The sequence below is a fragment of the Cibotium barometz genome, chromosome 24, assembly GCF_041138505.1.
Source record: "Cibotium barometz isolate CiBa-2024 chromosome 24, ASM4113850v1, whole genome shotgun sequence".
Lineage (NCBI taxonomy): Eukaryota > Viridiplantae > Streptophyta > Polypodiopsida > Cyatheales > Cibotiaceae > Cibotium > Cibotium barometz.
This window is the reverse complement of record NC_141069.1, coordinates 7,707,501-7,727,473: the sequence shown is the minus strand read 5'-3', so window position 1 is coordinate 7,727,473 and position 19,973 is coordinate 7,707,501. Positions and strand designations below refer to the sequence as shown.

The 19,973-nt window shown below is 41.6% G+C and overlaps 1 protein-coding gene across 2 annotated transcripts; it reads right to left on the bottom strand.

Moving 5' to 3' along the window:
- Window positions 1-4,778: 4,778 nt before the first annotated feature.
- On the bottom strand, window positions 4,779-9,564 carry LOC147624866 (uncharacterized). Of its 2 annotated transcripts, none has more exons than XM_086818099.1 (12): window positions 9,173-9,564; window positions 8,994-9,091; window positions 8,797-8,883; window positions 8,595-8,700; window positions 7,531-8,475; window positions 7,301-7,443; window positions 6,465-6,758; window positions 6,219-6,309; window positions 5,960-6,137; window positions 5,760-5,870; window positions 5,583-5,682; window positions 4,779-5,073 (listed from the first exon to the last, which is right to left on the bottom strand). In XM_086818099.1, exons 1-12 carry the CDS (start codon window positions 9,377-9,379, stop codon window positions 4,938-4,940), a joined length of 2,496 nt encoding a protein of 831 aa, XP_086674225.1. In that variant the 5' UTR covers window positions 9,380-9,564; the 3' UTR covers window positions 4,779-4,937. The 2 variants fall into 2 exon arrangements, with proteins under 2 accessions (XP_086674225.1, XP_086674226.1); XM_086818100.1 differs by having other exon boundaries at window positions 5,583-5,679.
- Between the last annotated feature and the right edge of the window lie 10,409 nt (window positions 9,565-19,973).

Below are 19,973 nucleotides of genomic sequence, written 5' to 3'. Positions count from 1 at the left end.
CCTTCTTACACACAAAGGTATTGAGATAGATTATGATCTTTCCATGGCTCCTTCTCCTCCATTTCTCTCTCTCTCTCTCTCTCTCTCTCTCTCTCTCTCTCTCTCTCTCTCTCTCTCTCACCCTTCTTACACATGAAGGTATTGAGGTAGAGATTGAGCTTTCCATAGCTCCTTCTCTCTTTGCTCCCTACCTAGTACATGGAAGCTCCTCTTGAGTGACACAAGTGGTGGTGGAGTGAGCCCCAATAGCTTTACATCAAGGAGTTAACCCTCATAGGGTTGGCTAAGTGCATGCCCTCGAAGATCTACCCTTGCATCTTCACTTCTTCTATCTTTTCCAAGAGCCCAATGGGTCTTGAAGATGTTCCATCGGCCATTTTTACGATTAAATCTACTTTTTTTAGATCAGGTTTCTCCCAGTTTTCCCAACAACATTTGGTAATGATGCTAACCCCCGCCCCACCATCCAGGATAGCCAATGCGTGGTATCCATTATGATGAATTGGGATGGTAGTGTTCGTTTCTGGGAAAAGATAAGTTTTTATGTTGACAAGCTTTCTAGGAGGAGCCTTGTAGGTTTTTACGATTAGCATCATAGAAATCCTTCAGTGTTGGATACTCTCTATCACAAAATGGTATCACCATCTCCATGTTGTGAATCTTTATAGTAATTTTATTGCTAATAAAGCATCACAAAAATCCTTCAGTGTTGGATTCTCTCTATCACAAAATGGTATCACTAGCTCCATGTTATGGATCTTTACGAAAAGTGTATTGTTAATGAAGCATGGTTTCGTAGCACAGTCTCAAATAATACATTCCCATCCCAGACTTAAGTCTTCTTCCAACACAAACTCAACCACAAATAATTTTCAACTAAGGGGCTTAGTTTTACACATAGGTTGTATGTTCAAAGTACCCCAAACATGGCATATTCATGTCCTATGTGAAAGGAATCCACTCGTGATAAGCTTGTAGTTTATTTTGATCTAATAATTTCAGTAGGTTAAGAGTCATAAGATTATGCTCAAGCCATGGATAAAGTTGGGCTTGAATTGTGTTGATATTTTGAAATGCTTTGAATCCTACATCCAACCTTGGAAGATTAAGAGTATGGTCAAGTTAAGTTACTAAGGTTTCAAGCCCCATGGGTTTAGGTGGTAAAGCATCCATTTTTGGCACAATGGCTTCTCTTCTCATAAGAGCATTGTGTACTCACTGGGTGCCCTAAGGTGATATTTTACATTGATTTGTCAATAGAGTACTAAGAACTATTTATCTCCAAAGGCCACCCAAGATATTTTCTTCAAGGTCATCAAGAGTAAAACTTGAAAATCCCATGCTATGTCTACCCCATCAATAACCCTTGTCCTCTTTGTACATGCGTTCAAATCTTGCAGCAGCACCATGAGTCCACATCCAGAGGCACGTGGACTCAACAATCAGAAAAATTTTACCTCACAATGGAGTTTCATGATACCAAAACCCGAAAGTCAAAATTAACCCTGAGGGCAAGTTTTTATTCTCTGCCAACCACAACAACTGGACCTAAGAATGCGCCATACAAGCTTAACATGCATCTTTGACAAAGTGAATGTAGAGAGCAAGATAAGCATGGGGTTGAGAAATGTCTTTTGTGTTCTCATAAAGGGTGAGAACGCATGGTAGAAGAGGTTATTGCTTGATGATGGAAAATAGCCTCCTTACTTGAAGGCAGATTGGGACAAGTAGATTGACAAAGATGAAGAAAATGAATTGCCAAGCAACAAGTTCGATAACTTTGATTTGGGGTCAATGAATGATTTTTAGAATTCAATAGGGGTGGTGGTGGCATGGGCATGGGAGGTCTAGGGGGGGTGGTGGCATAGGAGGTGATGAGTCAATTGAGCGTAAGAGGGCAAGAGAGCTAGAGAGAAAGAGATTGATTCTCAACACCAACAGAGTGTAGCATGAGGCAACATCTTACCACCACATCCATTGTGTTCTTCCATTTCTAACACCAGAACAACAAGATGAGAGAGAGAGAGAGAGAGTGTGTGTGTGTGTGTGTGTGTGTGTGTGTGTGTGTGTGTGAGAGAGAGAGAGAGAGAGAGAGATTGATTTTTCAAGCCAAGTGTAGAGAGAGAGAGAGAGAGAGAGATTGATTTTTTCAAGCCAAGTGTAGAGAGAGGAAGAGGTCTGATGATAGTAACAAGGCAACACCACCATTAGCACAAGAAGCCACCGCCGACGAGAAAAAGACTTCATCTAGTTGCTACCATCATTTTGGCAAGCAATGATCGACATAACATTGATGTCCACCTTTCTAATAATAATCAATAACGACAATCGATAAGTAAAGGTAAAAGACTTATCACCCACTGAGTAGAGAGAGCACTCCCCATAGAGGTTAGAGCCAATACAATTGGGTTTGTTTATAGGTACCCTCTAAAAAGGTCCAACTTCTATCCAAACACCCTACAACCCTTTCCAACTCACCACACCATGTTACGCACAACTGGCAAGCACTAACACGACACTGCCCATATAATGAGCATGCACTTACTGAAAACAAAGAGCTTAATCCATTACCCAAGGAACCTTCATGCACACATGATGGTGGCAAATGATGCCACCTCCACATCCTCACCCTTTTAAGGGAGCCTAGAAAGTGACCTCTCGATCTTCTAAGTCTATTCGCCAAAATATCACTTACCATTCGAGATGATTCTTCCCAAAATGTCTACACTATCTAAGGCCACCTACTCCATGCCCAAGTCAAAACCCTAATCAAAAACCTCTTCAAGATTGCCTACCGATCGATAGTATGTGATGTTGTATTCCATTTACTCGAAGTAGCCCCTTACCATGATATGGTTGACCTCACGACCTTTCACAAACTAATCCTCATGGGACTTGGGATCTCCCTTTATCCTACATTACATTAAGTCCTACCATAATATGGACAATTCAAGGGAGATTGAGATGTTGGATAGGTCACTTCATCAAATCCACTTACCAAAGATCTTGTGCGAGCCATTGTGTATTGTCATCTTGGTCTTATTTTGATCTCAAAGTCAAATTCTTAGAGCAATAACAACTACATACATATGCTTACTAAGATCCTACGTCATGCCATTGACAAAGAGTATCTACCCCTTGTGCCTCACCCAACCCATTTCCAATCCTATATAGGTCCACATTCGATACAAAACCCTTGTCCCCCTCAAATACCACAAGCCTAAAAAAAGAATTTTTAAAAAAACAAAAAATGTCAAAGAAAGCAATGTATTAGAGTTTTCACCAGATGAAGCTTCTACACAAGCCCATCTTTTGCCTAATGCCCATGCATACACCTATAATATATAAATGGGCTCTGCATGCAATAGACACAAGCACCATTCTTTCATGAACTTGCATTGAATCTTGTCAATGCCAATCCTCCATATATGACTTTGGATGGAACGACCATGGTAATCCATGGTACAACTGACCATGTGGATCTTCCTCAAATCAACAAAACCTTTCATAGTCCTGTCTTCAACCACACCACACATTGCTCCACACTACCTCTATTCGTAATGCTTGGACAACCCCAAATCCCTAGAGCCACAAAGGCCACCCAACTCTATTACAATTGTAAACAAAACCATGCACAATGTTTGTTGCCATATCTTTAACAATGTAATAATCTTAACTCCCTAAGAAAAGAAAGTCAAGTAAAATGCCAAAAAAAAGGCAACAAAGAGAGTTGAATAAAGTAATTAAAATGGAGAAGTCTTCATGTTAAAAAAGTGCACACATGAGCACACCTTTCACCCATTGCCCATGCATAACACCTATATATTTTGCTATATAAACATTATAATTTTTCACTTCTTACATCTCATAACACATACGCATGCCCCTACTACTAACCTCATCAACGCTAATCCTTCAAGTACATCTCTAGATGTAAAATCCATTAAGAGAGCTTACCTATGGTATGACCCATCGCCTGGGGAACTCTCAATCTTATAATACCTTTAAAGAGCTTCAATACATTGAATATTTGCTTTGACTCCACTCTATCACCAACACAACCTTACCCCAACTAACATTTTTACCTCAAAGAAGTCTCTTCTCTGAACATCATGTAATGAGATCAAGACATACTATCATGTCATGCCATTAAGATATGGACAACCTTCCATGGTGGTCTTGGCACTCATTCCATCAATCATAAAGTGTAAACTACTTCTAACTACCTCATGTTGAAAGATCCATGCTACTTCTATAATCAATTATAGGCCCAAGTCATAGATAGTTTGTCATATGATGCAAATCTTAATTATAGGCCCAAGTCATAGATAGTTTGTCACATGATGCAAATCTTAATTACATGTTCTAAATCTTCTTGGGTCATAATACATATGATGCAAATTGAAACTATGGAACTAAGACACCATAGAAATTTTGATAAAGAGATGCTCAATAAATAAATGAATAGGCATTAATAAGTTCAGCTCTATGGCTAGCATTTTAACAATCAAGCAAGTGATCATAATGACTAGCAACCATTGGGTGGCATGTGGCCAACTCTTTGGCTAGTAGGTTTTTGGTATTAAGCCTTGGAGACTTGTTTCAAACCATATAAAACTTTCTTAAGTTTGCATACCTTCTATTACTAGGCACTAGGCTTAGCTGGCTGCTCTTTTTTTCTTTTTTGGGGGGGGGGGGGGGTGAATCCACAATCAAGCAAATAGTAAGAGGATCTCTTAGTCTTATTCTTCAAAAAGAGGCCAAAAACTACTCGATATGGATTAAAAAGATAGTAGAGAATCTGGTACGCATAGTGTTAATTAACGGTTACTCACTCACACAAAACATACTCTGGTTAGTCCAAGAAAAAGAAGCTTGGATAGCAATATACAATATATTTAACAAAAAGAGACCTTCGCTCGGGAAAAAACAAGTGTTTAGGATAGCGGCTCGAGCTTGGCAACGACAGAGTTTGGCATCCTATTCTCTTTTTCCTCTTCCCCTTCTTCTTTGACCTTGGCTTCATCTTCCAATTCGCCCTCAGCAACGCTTCTCTTGCGAGCAGCTCTGGCCCTGCAAAGCCGTCGAGATTAACCCTCCAAAAATCAAAATGAGAAGAAAAAAATAGCACTAATTGAGTCAAATTGAGAAAACATTAGGCATCAGCAAATAGAAGCAAACAGAGAGGAATGCTAGTAACTGTGGATTATATGCCCATCATCACTCTCTCAAGAGGAAAGCTAAGAGAGGAGGTCGACTGGTTCGCAGGCTAGTTAACTTTTGAGGGAAGGAGTTGTTGGTAAGTATTTGAAGTTTTGAGCGAGGGTCTCGACTCTCTAATTCAAATCCCACCCCATGGACACTAAGATCCTTCAGGGCCTACAGTCTATGGACACCAACGCCCTTCTTTGCCTACTAGTAAACTGTGGCCTCTCCCTACACCTGCACCAAGTGGGTTGAGCTGCGAGAGGAGTAGCATCGCCCCCTGTTGAGAGGCAACAACGAGGGGAAAGCTCCTATCTGAGATTACATGGGCATCCTCACTCAAGAGGAAACCAAACAAAAGCAAAGGGAGGCAGCACCTGTATGAGAGATACTTGGCCAGTGCCACTTCTTCCTCGTTGGGGTAGCCCGACCAACAATCCCGAGCAGATAGCTCAAACCTGCTCACATCCGCTGCTACTGTTCCAACAGCAAACATCTATCATTTCACTCTCATCACATTCCAAGGCGGGCTTCTATCAAAGACAAATGACAACCTTGAAGAACCACAGAATTCATGTTGTTAACTCCCTTAAGCCTGTAGAAGGCTCGCCCATCTGGCGCCCATGCGATTGCATCCGTCCTCACTGCATCACTTCGACCCTTGTCTACACAAACAGAACCCCCTCGATTCAATTCAATGCAATAATGCTAACTCTCCTTGAAAGGAAGGAATCATGTCCAAACTGCCACTTACTCAATCGGGAAAGAGCTTCTTTCACCACAGAGGCAGCCGCCACGGCCTTTTCTGTTTCAGCTTGCACCCTGGAGAGCAAAGCCTCCTTCTCCTCTGGTGCCAATGGACCAGTGATATTCACCGAGGCAAGCAGCTTGGCAACCTCCGCATCCTTAATCTTTTGCTTAGCATCTCTTGCCTGAAAATTCATTCCAATAAACTCCTCCATGAAGGAACAAATAGAGAACTTTTTCATGAGTAGAATAGCCATCATTCTCACCTCTTTCCTAGCAGCCAAGACTTCCTCACGGTTCTCTTTCTGAGCTTCACAGAACTCGCGATTGGCAGAATCTATGAAGCTTCTCATACACCTGCAAAACATGATATTTCAAGAATGAACCTTCATGAACTTAGCAGAGATACAAGTGAAGAGATCATGCTTTGTTTCTAGACTATCATCACATAGGACAGGATGACCAACAAGCCTTCATAAACATGGCAAGAGACACAAGGGAAGAAATCATACTCAGTTTCTAGACTATCATCACATATGATAACCAAAAGTTGCAACTTGTGGTACATCCCCAAGTTCTCATAACCCTCTGCCCCTCCGTCAATGGCATCCCTTATAGCTCTAAGATCCTTCTCAAGGATGGCGGACGACACCCTGGAGGAAGCAGTCTTGGGAAGAGTGCCATTTGCAGTGTCTCCCTGGTTCATTGACAGGCCAGAGAATACACAAGACCTTTCAGACACATGCCTTCTCAGAATATGAAGCCATGAGTTCTTGCCACTCGAAAACTGTGTGACTTCACCACACCTGCAGTACATGTTAAGTGTAGATGCTTAGCTAAATATTGTAAAAAATGTTCAATGATTTGGGACTTGTCGGTGTCTAACCCTTTAAAATAAACTCTTAGCGTTGGTAGTGATGAAAGGCTCAAGACTAGTAGTGCCGCTACTAGCAAGCAACCGGACGTTAACAATTACTAACAAACATCTAGACACTTCGTATCTAGCAGTCTTATTTCTCAGAAAACTATGTTTGTAGAATCTTAATAGCAGTGGTAGGCTTGAGAAGCCAAGGGATCTTGATACTTTTACTCAACCACCCTCAAACAGATATGAGCTTTACTGACACCAAATTTGGAAGGTCTCCAATTCTAAATTCCTAACCTGCAGCGAAGAGTACTACACTTAGACAAGAAAGAAAAAACGGTGTAAAACTTGCTAGAAGGATGGATTTCAAACGAAATTGTGAACTTGAAAATGACCATCTCTTATGAACAAGTCTCAGAGACCAATCAACAGGAGGTGGGTGTTCTCTAGGTAAACCAAGCTTCTTCTTTCAGAATTACTCACGATTGAGAGTAGCCTTGTTCAATCAAGTTCAGCAGCTTAGCGTGTAGTTGAACGAGCAGGGAATTGGGCCCTCTACGCACAAGTCGACCCTTTGAGAGCTCCCGCAACATGGCCTCTACGTCTCCTTTCTTCAATCCCAACACCTGAAAAGAGAAACGCCTTAGGATATCTCAACCCATTTGATCTGGAGGACACACGAGGGTGCAAGTCACCAAAATCTCAACACTCACAGTGTTGAACGCTGAACAGAACTCCACAAATTGGAGGGCCGGCCCTACAGCTTCAGCAGGGAAGTCCATGCCTGCCACCATCACCAAAGGCTTCCCCTGGGGCAGAGCAATCTCTTCCTCCACAACTGTAAAATGGGATCCCCGAGGCTGGTTCCGTTTCTTGGTCTCCTTTGCTTCGGAATCAGATTTTATAGATGCCCCCTGCAGCTGCTGGCCATCGACTTCAATGGGTCTCTCTTTCTTCTTAGTTGCCTTCTTCGACAACGCCTTGCCTGCAGCATCTGTACACGTTTCGTATCCAGCTTCTGTCTTAACATTAGCCGTTTCTGTGCCTACATGGCTGATTTTCTTAGGATCCTTCTTTATGGCTTTGACACTGCTTTTGCTGACTAGATGCTTACTGTCTAGTACCTCTGCTGCTGGAACGCCTGCATTGCATTCCTTCTCCGATTTCTTCTTCTTAGCTTTGACAGGCAAAGCCTGGACTTGTTGCTCAGAACGATTATCTAGCATTCCGTTTGATGGAACGACACCCAGCTCCGAGTTAGAGTTGGAAGCAAAAGTGACATTTTTCTTCGGCTTAATGTGCAATACCTCGCCCAGCAGCGTTCCCTTTGCAACAGGGATCTTCTTGGCTTTCTTCTGATTAGAGGAAGACGTAGTGAGCACGACGGTTTTCTTCTGTCTAGAGGGAGAAGTACTGAGGAGGGCATTGGCAACAGGTCCTTCAACTTCCCCGTCCGCGGTGACGATGAGCTTCCTCTTCTTGTTTGCAGAATCCCCACGTTTAGGCGAGCTTCGAGTAGGAGTTCCAGCTCCTTCTCCTAGAGTGGCTACTTCCACAAGGCAGGCATCGCCCTTCTGCGAATCATCTTTTGGGCGTCTGTTTTTCGAGCCTTTCTGGGCAGCCTGCTTAGTAGGAGTTGCGGAGAGAGCCACGCTTTCCTGTGCATACCACAGTGCACCGCATGAGCACAGTCATGATACCATGACTTTCTTGCAAGAAAGTCATGATACCATGACTTTCTTGCAGGTGGTTGCGAAAGGTGAAGTTAGGAAGCTACCTCTTTGATGGCAGGGCGTTTCTTAAGAAGCTCAGCTACAGAGGTGAAACCGGTGGCCCTTGCAGTTGGCGTCAAAATGCCTGTGGGCACGCACCCCTGCTTCTTCCTGTAGGAGCAGAGAAAAACGTAGAATGGATATATTTGGGGTGACCAAAAACAAAAACAAAAAAAAAAGGGAAGCAAGCAGTGCTTGGAGACTTACAAGCAAATGCTGCAGTTGCAATCGCCACGGCATCTGGGACAGCTCCAGTTTTGCACCTGAGCCACTTCTGCGACCTTTTCCCCATACCTGCGAGTTACCCTCATTGGAATGCATCATCAACTGTGGAAGGCGTCTTTTAGAAAGAAAACAAACAGACTGTAGTCTTCAATGGGAATGAAGCGCACGCAGGGGCGGACCTGTTGAGGAGGCACTTTGCACAGAAGTTCTGGGTGCATGGCTTTTTTCCAATGATGGCCTTGCAGGGCGCCATGAAATCGATCGTCTTCTGGCGGCACTGCCCCAAAGCGAGAAGCGATTGAGCAATATAAGACACAGAGTGCTTGGCAGAGAAAAGCCCCACAGTCGCATATGTTACCTGATGACAGGTCTTGCCGTTCTCCGAGTCGTAGATGCGCCCACCGATGACTCTAACACCGAGCCCTTTCCGCCTCTTCACAGGAGACCCACCCTCGGCATCGTTGCCTTGGAGTTGTCCGGCTTCCCTTTTAGTCGGGCTAGCAGCAGCGGCAGCCGCTGCTTTCTTCACTGCCGCCCCGCCCTCTACTGCCTTCTTCGACGGCATCTCTGACAGTCACCGCCCCCCTCCCGCCCAGTAGCCGTGCAGACACAGCCGGGGGAACTCGCAACAATTTGGAAGCTGGATTTGTTTCCTCCTAGAAAAAATTTGACGATTTTGAATCAGAAGATTTCCCGCCTACTACACAAGCTTTTCAAAAATATTTTCTGATTCCTAGGGAAATTCGCGCGACGCATTAATGCAGTAAAGTAAGGGTCTCAAATATCATGGGCGGGGGATCCTTAATTTGTTGAGATTTTTGAGCTTGAATATAACTAAAATGTATTAAATTTTATTGATCTTTTGAATTGAAAAAATAAAATTTACATGTACAAACAAAAATGTAGCTAAAATGTCTTAAGTTTTATAGATCTTTTGAATTGAGAAAATAAAATTTACAAGTAAAAAAAAAATGTTATAGGTCCATTGCAAGTTTGCATTGGCCATGCTCTCTCTCCTCAACCTCTAGCATCATAGGATTTTTGTCAAAGAGTTGTAGCTCTTTGATGGGTGGTTGCATCCACACACCTCTTGAAGTGGAAAGTGGTTGCATCTAGACACCTCTTAAACTCGAAAGTGGTTGCATCCACACACCGGTTGCATCTAGACACCTCTTGAACTAGAAAGTGGTGGGACATTTTAGCTTGCAAACAACCTCCTTGTGATCAACATCGAGCATCTTGTCGAAAGAATTGCCAAGTCAACTTTGGTCCCAGTTTACGTAACCCCATTTTAACCTACCTATCATCTATGGATCTTTACACATCACCCATGCTTGTACATTTCTTGTTAACAAAAGAGGATATACACAGTCCACCTTCCTTGGTTAGGCATTGTAGACCATCCAAAAGAGGTTTTTCGTAGCCATGCTACATCTTTTTGGGTCTCACAGAGTGTAAAAAGCTAAGGTGGAATATAATTTATTTAAAAGTTGTTATACATTCCTGAAGAGGAGATGTTTAGCCTAGGGTCGTTAGAGGACTTACCTTCGTGCCGAGATCGCTCAGCCTCCTTCTAGTGAATATGGTCGTGATGCCCAAGATTAGTTAATGTTAATAATCACGGTTAGCATAGCCCCTTTCCTACCTTAGATTTCGTCCTCAAAATAAATTAGTAGCCAAAGTTAAAGTGGTTAAAGCATAGCCATGCTACATCTTTTTGGGTCTCACAAGTGTAAAAAGCTAACCCTTTTTACATCCACACAACCATTTGACATCTAAAATGGCACCTCCTTATATTTCAATGCCAGTAAAACATGCACGACTAAGGTATACGAGATATTTCTTGAGGGCCGAACTCTTATTTCTCATCCTCATGTTATACATACATTCTCAAGAACATAGTATAATCAATGCTATGAAGATGCACATTGGTGATGACTCTAGCATGGATGGTTTGATTATAACATCGTAGGTTTAGAACTCCCCTAACTAATTGAGGTTGTTAAACAAATCCAGAGATTGGAACTCCCCTATCTGATTGAGGTTGTTAAGTGAATCCAAAGATTGGAACTCCCCTATCTGATTGAGGTTGTTAAGTGAATCCAAAGATTGGAACTCCCCTATAGCTGATTGAGGTTGTTAAGTGAATCCAAAGATTGGAAGTCCCTAACTAATTGAGGTCGTTAAGCAAATCCAAAGATTGGAGCTCCCCTAACTAATTGAGGTTGTCAAGAGAATCCAAAGACTATGACGAAGGTGCCAATGCACCAAGGCGATGTGCCATGGGTGCCAATGCACTAATTTTCACACCCTTTTTATGGGGACATGGAGACAATAACATCCTATAATTATAACTGATGTTGAGGTAGACAACAAGCACTGACATGAATAGAGTGTGGAAAAGAAGAACCATGGTCCAAAGGGAAGGCCACACTAAATTTACTTCAAAGAGACGTGATATTGCATCATAGATGGAGGTGAATCTCCAAGGGTGCTTTTTTTTTGGGCGAGCAATTACGTGCGAGCAGTTTTGCGAACTAGTGAGCGGTTGAAATTGTAACACATAGGTACCTCTTGTTCCCTACTCTCTTTCACATTCTCTTTCATTGTCTCACTCACTCACTCTCTCTCTCTCACACACACACACACACACAATTCACATGTAGACTCTCTTTTGCAAGATATCGATAAAAGTCACAATTTCACTCTCAATTAAGTGTGCTTGGTTGAAATCGTAACACATAGGACATTTCTCTCTCTCTCTCTCTCTCTCTCTCTCTCTCTCTCTCTCTCTCTCTCTCTCTCTCACAGAGGATATTGACGCATGTAAACACCAACACATTTAACACTTTTGCAAGATATTTCACATGTAACACATAGGACATCTCTCTCTCTCTCTCTCTCTCTCTCTCTCTCTCTCTCTCTCTCTCTCTCTCTCTCTCTCTCTCTCTCTGTGTGAGGATATTGACGCATGTAAACACCAACACATTTAACACTTTTGCAAGATATTTCACATGTAACACATAGGACATCTCTCTCTCTCTCTCTCTCTCTCTCTCTCTCTCTCTCTCTCTCTCTCTCTCTCTCTCAGGATATTGACGCATGTAAACACTAACACATTTCACACTTTGCAAGATATTTCACATGTAACACATAGGACATTTCTCTCTCTCTCTCTCTCTCTCTCTCTCTCTCTCCCCCCTTGTCGGGAGATTGACACAAGTTACACACCAATACATTTCACACTTTTTGTAAGATATTGATAAAATTCGCTTCCGTACATGAGACAATGAATACAAAATCCATGGAAAACAACAATAAATGTTTTTGGAAACCAATGACATGGTCATCTCCATGACTCATATTCCATGTGAAGCACCAGCACTACTTGAAGTTGCATGATCTTGTTGGTTTATGTTGGGTCGTGGAGATCCCTCCCCAATCTGGATACTGATATGGGTGGTCATGTTAGGATGTGGTATACCATAAGGGTATGGCATCATTGCTAGTGTCATTTCTACTCCTTGTGGTGGTGGATAGTAAACAAGTTGTCAGGCTATATTGGTAGCTCCAAGTAGTGGTGGATAGTAAGAAAGTTGCCGCTGTAAAAGTAACACTGCGTGGTTCATATGAAGCATGCCCTGGCAACCATTGGGGTTGTCCACACCAAGGTTCCTCCAACAAAATTTGAGGTTGCTGGCTTGCTTGAATATTTTTCTTAGATTCTTTACCTTGAAACCACATGGAACCCAGGTCTATGGGCACATCTTGCAAATGAGCCAACTCCTGATTATCGCACAGCCAATCATATTCTATGCTTATACAATGTCGACGAAGCTCCTTGCATGCCTTAGCCATGACACCAATACCTGCAAAGCAATCAAGTACTAGTTTCCCCTCCATTGTGAAAGTTACAACAAGGAGCCACCTGCCAAAATGAAGTAATACTTAAGATCAATGTCTTACATTGTATCGAATCATTACCAATAAAAAGGGAGTACTGTTTATTCTTTACCTTACAATCTCAATGGGTTGCCAGTTGCACCTCGTAGTGGTTGATTATTTGTCCCCTTAATATGAGTGGCACACCTTCCTTTTAGGCAAAGTGACTCACTCAGAAGGTTGGTGTAGTGTGTAAACCTAGAGGTCGTATAGCAGATGCATCCTTACCATTCACTCTCATATATGTTGGAGGTCAGATGCTTGGTGGATTTCGAACAAACACCCTAACAATCAACATTATTACCTACACACTCTTGACATACACCTCGTTTGTTTTAATAATGATTTAGAGTTTTCTTTTAATTTTCCAATACTAGAAGAAAAGAAAATGGTGGTTCATACCTCTTCCAAATCTATCTCGTCGGAGCGACTGTAACTCTCTTGCAACTCTAGATATAAAGTGTGTTAGAGCAAGATCATGTGCTCTAGTTGTCTCCACCATATCACCAAAATGGTCATCTATGCAAGTGGTTATTTACAAAGGTTCCATCCTCTCTTGAGAACTCATTAGCAAGCACACATGCAGCCTCAACAAGTTGTTTCTTCCAAATGTTCCAGCGTGGGACTAGCGGAGTGTCCTTATCTATAGGCAACCCTATTGGAAAATCTACCCATACCATTGAACATCCTTCCAAAGATGATTGCTGGCTTCCTATATTTTCGAACTTGTTCAAGCCCCCAATAAACTTTGCTAGCCTGTTGTAATGCTTGGGAGCCAAGTTAATATTAGAACCCTGTTGGAATTAGAAATAGTTATGTTCAAAATACAAGTTGGGGATTTCATGCAGTTATTGTGAGATGTTTCTCCCAATTATATTGTTAGCTATATCAGTGATGGTTTCCAAAATAGCCATGTGCTTTGGTGATATATTTCAAAACACTTGTATACAAAAAAACAAAACATGGTTACACAATTAAACACATGCTTTAAAGAAAACGATTAGAACAGCTATAAAAGAAGGTTAGTGAACATTACTACTTCGAGGACTATCTGAACTAACTATGTCATTGCCGTCATCCTCCTCCACCTCCTTGTCTTCCCTATGATCATCCTCCTTTTCCTTGTTATCCTCCTCCTCGTCGCTTACAACCTTTCTTTTTTTGGTGACTTCCTTCCCTTTTTGGGGACCAATTCTCTCCACAATTGACTTACCACCTTTTTTTTTCATGCCAATATTAGTTGCACCTTTTTCTTGCCCACTTGCATCTTTTGCGACATTTGTAGGCAATGCTTTCCCACTGCCTATCATGGTTACACATTTCTTGCCACCATGGCCTGTACGTTGCTTGGATCCCTCAGCTCCAGACCGCTTAGGTTGATGTAGATCAGAGCTTCACAAAATTACGTCAAACAAATGGATAAAATGGAGCAAGGCATGTAATATTTCACATGGAGCAAGGCATGGGACTATACCTTTCCACAAGGCCTCCTCGTTGGGGGGTATGTCCCATTGGCATAATCTAACCACCATGGGCACAAACTCCAGACCTCTTTTCCCACAAGTTCTTCTATCCAGATTTCTCAATATATTCTATTATCCTCGACCTCACTCAACACCCACTCATCCGTGGGATGACGAAGCTCAGGGAAAGAAACTATGTCCTTCATCAAAACCCACCACTTGGTAATAAATAAGACAATTCAAAAGTAATCTTATTAGCATACATATACCTGGTGAACAAGCTCGTGGAATGAAATGTTATCTTCTTTGTATACTGATAAATGTTATGTCTTGCTATACTAAGCTGATGCTGTTCCGAAGACCACATTGCTTTTTGCCAACACTCAAATGCGGTGTCGAAGTGTTTTACCCTACAATCTCTCAAATAATCTTTAAAGGACATTATTCCCTTTGATTCTCCTTCCGCATGAACCTCCCGCAAGATTGGATTCTCTTCTTCCATGTTGCACTTCATATCAAGAGATGTGGTTATTAAGAACACACAGAATGCAAAATACGTGCAGTCTTCATGCCTTTAGAAATTATTTGGAGCAACTTGCTCTTTCTACACAAATAGAGCAGCCATACATTACACTCTCAGACATTAGTTGAACTAACTTGCTCTTCTTACATAGCAGAGTAGACTTACTCATTTTTGGAGGCAAGTTGGAGCAGCGGGCAATGAGTTGCAGCGTCTCTATTGTGAATCATTTGCTGCTTCTCATGCCAACCCTGGTACTTCAATATAATATCAAAGAAATCCTTTCCATTAGTAGGATTTGTAATGGCTACGAATGTGTACCCCTTTTTGTGAAAATAACTTGCATTTCCTTCAAGTAATTATGGTACACTTCCTCCTCGTCTTCTATGTGTTCCCCTTCCTTTGGCAATCCTCTAGTTTTCGTTTGAATCATCTTCTTGAAGTCATCCTGTAATTACAAATCAAGACGGAAAATTAAAAGAAAATTTGGGCTAAAGAAGTAACGGCTTTAACACAAATATTAGCGGTACGCACAAATATTTCCTGAAAAACAAATTGGGATAATAGTGCCATTGGGACACTAAACCAACTTGGTTTGCCCACTTTTTTATTATTGCGAGCAACTATTGTGGTCACCCACTTCCGTTCATCCTCTGTTAGCTTCTGTAGGCAGAGTATTTGGACTTGCAAGACCGAAACCTTGCATAAGAAAAATATCATGACATGGCGTGTGTGGAACATGCACACAGTCACCCTGATGAAAAAAAAAACAATTAACAACTTTAGAGAGAATACTTGCATACAAGACCTTGAACCTCTTGTCTAACTTGTGAAATATTTATATACCTGTTAAGGTTTGCAAGGTTCGTTAATAACTCTACCTCTTCTTCCTTTTTGAAGCAAATGATGTGACACCGAACTTGAGGATATATGTCCTTTGAATGTAACCATTCTATGTATCCAAGAAAAAGAAGAAATGTTTATAGGAGTTGTTAAGGAAATTTAAAAATATTTTAAAGAAATAAGTGCAGTTTAACTTGTTTGCATGCATTGAAGCCATGACACAAGTCTATGCCTTTTTCTATAGCTTTGTGCGGTAGAGGAGCCTGCTACAATAGTTTCTTAGACCACATTTGACACAATCTCACTTGGCCCTATGCTCTTGGACAACGTCGGTTGAGAGATATTAATGACGTCCGATAATTGACGAGCTTTTCGAGATCGAGTTGATGAAGCCATTCTACAACATACAATATTAGTTTAACATTCTATAGTATACAACATTGCAAATGAGTTTGAGAGAGAGAGAGAGAGAGAGAGAGAGAGAGAGAGAGAGAGAGAGAGAGAGAGAGAGAGCCACCACCAAACCCCAACAAGGCAAGCACCCCTTATGCAAAAGATGATTATTATTCTTATTTATTCTTTCAAATATAAATGAGAGAGAGAGAGAGGGGTTCATTAAGACAATTCCAATTTAGAGAATGTGCTAACCTTTTATATGAATGGATGGCGATGACCTTAGAAGAGCAATTGACGAGAGCAGCTGGCAGACGACGAGCAAAAATCCCTTCGTTTGAAAAATGACGATGCGATTGAAAAGCAGGTTGCCACAAGTTTTTTACATGCTAACACGTGGCATGTGACGTGGAAGATAACTGCCATGTCATATTGTCGATGTGATGACATGGTAGTTATCTGCCACATCACATGCCACGTGTAGGAGCTAATCATTGTCATCGAAAGCAGTTGTCGTCGTCGCATCGCTGCCATTCCTCCGCAGCCGTCGTTATCATCGTTTACCAACCGTTCACGCCGTCTTCGCAAGCTAGCCGTTGTCATCGTTGTCGCAAGAAGCCAGCCGTCTCATCATCGTCGTCGCCCTCGTCCATGCCATCGGCAATGTGATGTGGTTGCCACATCATATTGTCGAGCTTTGACAATATGACATGGCAGCCACGTCATATTGCCAGCCATGTGGCATTGTCGTTAGTGGTGGAGTGGTGCACTCAGAAACACAAGGCTATGATGCAATCGTCTAGACTAGGCAGCAAGGTTGGTATGATGGTGGCGGCGGATCTGGATGCACGACGGGCTAAAATGCACCTAAAGTGAGCAGGCTCTGTGGAGAAGGCTACAGTTGCTTGAGTCGTAGACTAGAGGCATAGACGACAGGTGAGTGGTGGCTCTAGATGCACTTTAAGAATGGAGCCACTCGTGATTGGCCCTGGACATGGATGTCAAGGCTGTGGCGCTGTGTTGATGAAGATGACGGGTGGCTGAGTTGTTAACGCATTACTACATAGAACTACATGAGATCAACGCACAGTTATGATGGCAATAGCAAAAGCATGGAGGTGTGGCCCATGATTAGTATACTTGTCAAGGTAATTAGTATATAAATTTATCTAGTAATATTAATCTCATGACCTTAATATAAGCTAATTATCCTTGAATTCAAATGGTATTAAACCTTGGGAAGTGTAAAGGCTGAAAAAATAAAAGGAAATTATTTTAGCAACTCATGTAGAGTGATGACACTCGTCACCACCTTATGAATAGAACCATCTCCTACTTATGCATGCTAATTAGAGTAACTAAACCCCTCTCTTGTTAGCTCTAGCTTAGGTAGGGGAAGGAGATAGTGCAAAAAGGGAAAATTCATGGATTTTGAGAGGCATCCTCAAAATAAATTAAGATTCTTTGAGGCTGATATGGTGGCTATGTAGGTGATCCCTTTATTGTTCCCATTTGATGCTTCATGCTTTCACCCAACACCTAAGCCTTGAAGCCCATGCTATGGAGGCTACCCAACCATGCTTGAAGCACTCTTTTGAAGCTCCCAAATCTACCAGAAGTTATCACAAAGTTGCTACCTCATTCCTCCCTTGTGTGTGCCTTGTATGAATACTTTTCTTGATGTTTCTTGTCTTGCTCAAAATCTTGCCCACATTCTAAGCCAAGTTTTTCTATATCCTTCCAATCGATTCCCTAATTCCATCCCCAAGTCTATGGAAAAAACCAAAATTGTACCTCTTTAAGAATCTCGCTTAGATCAAGTCTAATGTTCCTAATTAGTGAAAATTGAGTCTATGACTGGGAAAATTGGTTATTAAGGATAAATTGAGTCTATGACTGGGAAAATTGGTTATTAAGGATAAATTGATGGGCGAGGGAGAGGTGTATGTGTGTATGTGTGTGTTTGCAATATTGAGAGCGAGAGGTGAGTTGTGTGTATGTGTGTTTGAGAGTTTGATAGAGAGAATGAACCATCATGGTCATAAAATGATTAATAACAAGAACTTTGGAAAGAAAAATTAAAAGAGAAATAAAAAATTGAAAAAAAATAATGTTTTTTGGTAAAAACTAAAATTTTAAAATTTTAACTTTTTTAAACACTGAAGTTAAATTGTTTAACACTAACCCTAACCCTAATACAAACGGTAACATAAATGATATTTGGTAATCATTTATTTAAGACCTTGTGTCAATAAGGGATTCTCTCTCTCTCACACACACGCACACACATCTCTCTCTCTCTCTCTCTCTCTCTCTCTCTCATACACACACACACACACACACACACACACACATGTCTCTCTATCTCTATTATGGAGGCCAAGCTTATTTTCCCCAACAATGAAACATGTGAGATGAGGGTGCCTTTGAGCAATGGCAAAGGCTTGTTGAACAAGGAATTTCTCATTCAAAAATGTTTACCATCACAGTTTAAGGCTTTAGAGGCGATTAAAATCACAGCAGATAAAGAGACACGTATTGCCTTTGTTCCACTGCAAGATATAGAAGGTAAGGAGCTCTACCTCCTTGATGACCTGATATCTCTTACACATGAGGTATGTCTAAGCTTAAAATCCAATACATCAATTGGTACCTCTAATTATGTGAATATTGAAAGTTTAACAAATTTTGATGATAGTCTACAGAAGACATCTGTATAGATGTAGTGCCTCTATACACCTAGTTACCCAACCATGAAGTGCTTTCACCCTTGAAATCAAAAAGCACTATAGAGTTCTTGTTGAACATGAGGAAGGAGAACACTTTAACAAAGCTGGTGAGACATATACCACAGGTGTTTTAGGTGAATGAGCTTCCTAGATTCTATGATGGGGATGTAATATTTGAGTTTCCCGCCACCATGGCTTTTGGAGCAGGTATGGATCGTAAGTATGATGGTCATATGTGGACAAAGGAAGCTACATCGAATGTCAACTTTCCGGGGGTGTGTAGGATAAGCCGTTGCATTGGGGTGTGTAGGATAAGCCGTTGCATTGGGCTGAAATGCATTGTTTACACACCACATGCCCTTGGTATTTGAACAATGGATTCCTTGATGACATTAGTTTCCGGGGGTGTGTAGGATAAGCCGTTGCATTGGGGTGAAATGCATTGTTTACACACCACATGCCCTTGGTATTTGAACAATGGATTCCCTGATGACATTAGTTTCAAAGGGTGCATGAAGAAAACTTGTCCAGTTAGTGTCCTAGCCATTAATGATGGAAAGCTCGATTGTCACTCTATTGCAAAAATCTAGCTACTTGTTGCAAGGCATCTTGTGCATGCTATGTGTATTATGTCGTGCCTAGTGATGATAGACTAACATGGCTTCTAATACACACCGGAATTCATTCACATGGTGTCCAAGCTGGAACATCTAAGGCATTGCTTGATAATACTAAAGCAATGGTTCAAAGAGTAATTAAAGTTGATGCAGGTGCTGGTCCAAGGAAGGTGCAAATGTGTGTTGCCAAGGAGTTGGTGCTAGCTTCTTTAGTCTGAGAAGAAGATCAAGGACACGAGTTTGGAGATAAAGAATTCAATAATGTGCTAGAAGAGCTCGGCGCGCTAGTTGAGAAAAAGTGGTGAGTTAAATTAGATTATTTGTTAAGGCCATATATATACAAAGTGAGTAAAATTTCCTTTCTTGTAGGTTTCAAAGTTCAGTAGCTAATGCACGCCAAGGACCACCTAAGTCATCATTTGGCTATGATGACTTGCTACATTTGAAGAGGGATTGCAATTATGACTTCTTCCATGGAAGTCGATTTCTAGGTCAAGGCAATGAAACAGAATGTTGTTTTGTTTTCAAGATGTCTACTAAAGGACCAGCTTCAGGTGTCGAACTTGTCAATAGAATGAGGCGTTCAGGGAATGGTGATCTAAGAAGAGCTTGGATCCAATTTGACCACACTAGACGCATCATGGATTGGGTA

Excerpts from the sequence above, each read along its gene's own strand:
- LOC147624866 (XM_086818099.1), bottom strand. The coding sequence starts at position 9,379 with ATGCCGTCGAAGAAGGCAGTAGAGGGCGGGGCGGCAGTGAAGAAAGCA. Across the intron at positions 9,092-9,172 it reads ACGGCAAGACCTGTCATCAG|TGCCGCCAGAAGACGATCGA; the intron begins GTAACATATGCG and ends GCTTTGGGGCAG. Across the intron at positions 7,444-7,530 it reads TCTGTTCAGCGTTCAACACT|GTGTTGGGATTGAAGAAAGG; the intron begins GTGAGTGTTGAG and ends TTCTCTTTTCAG.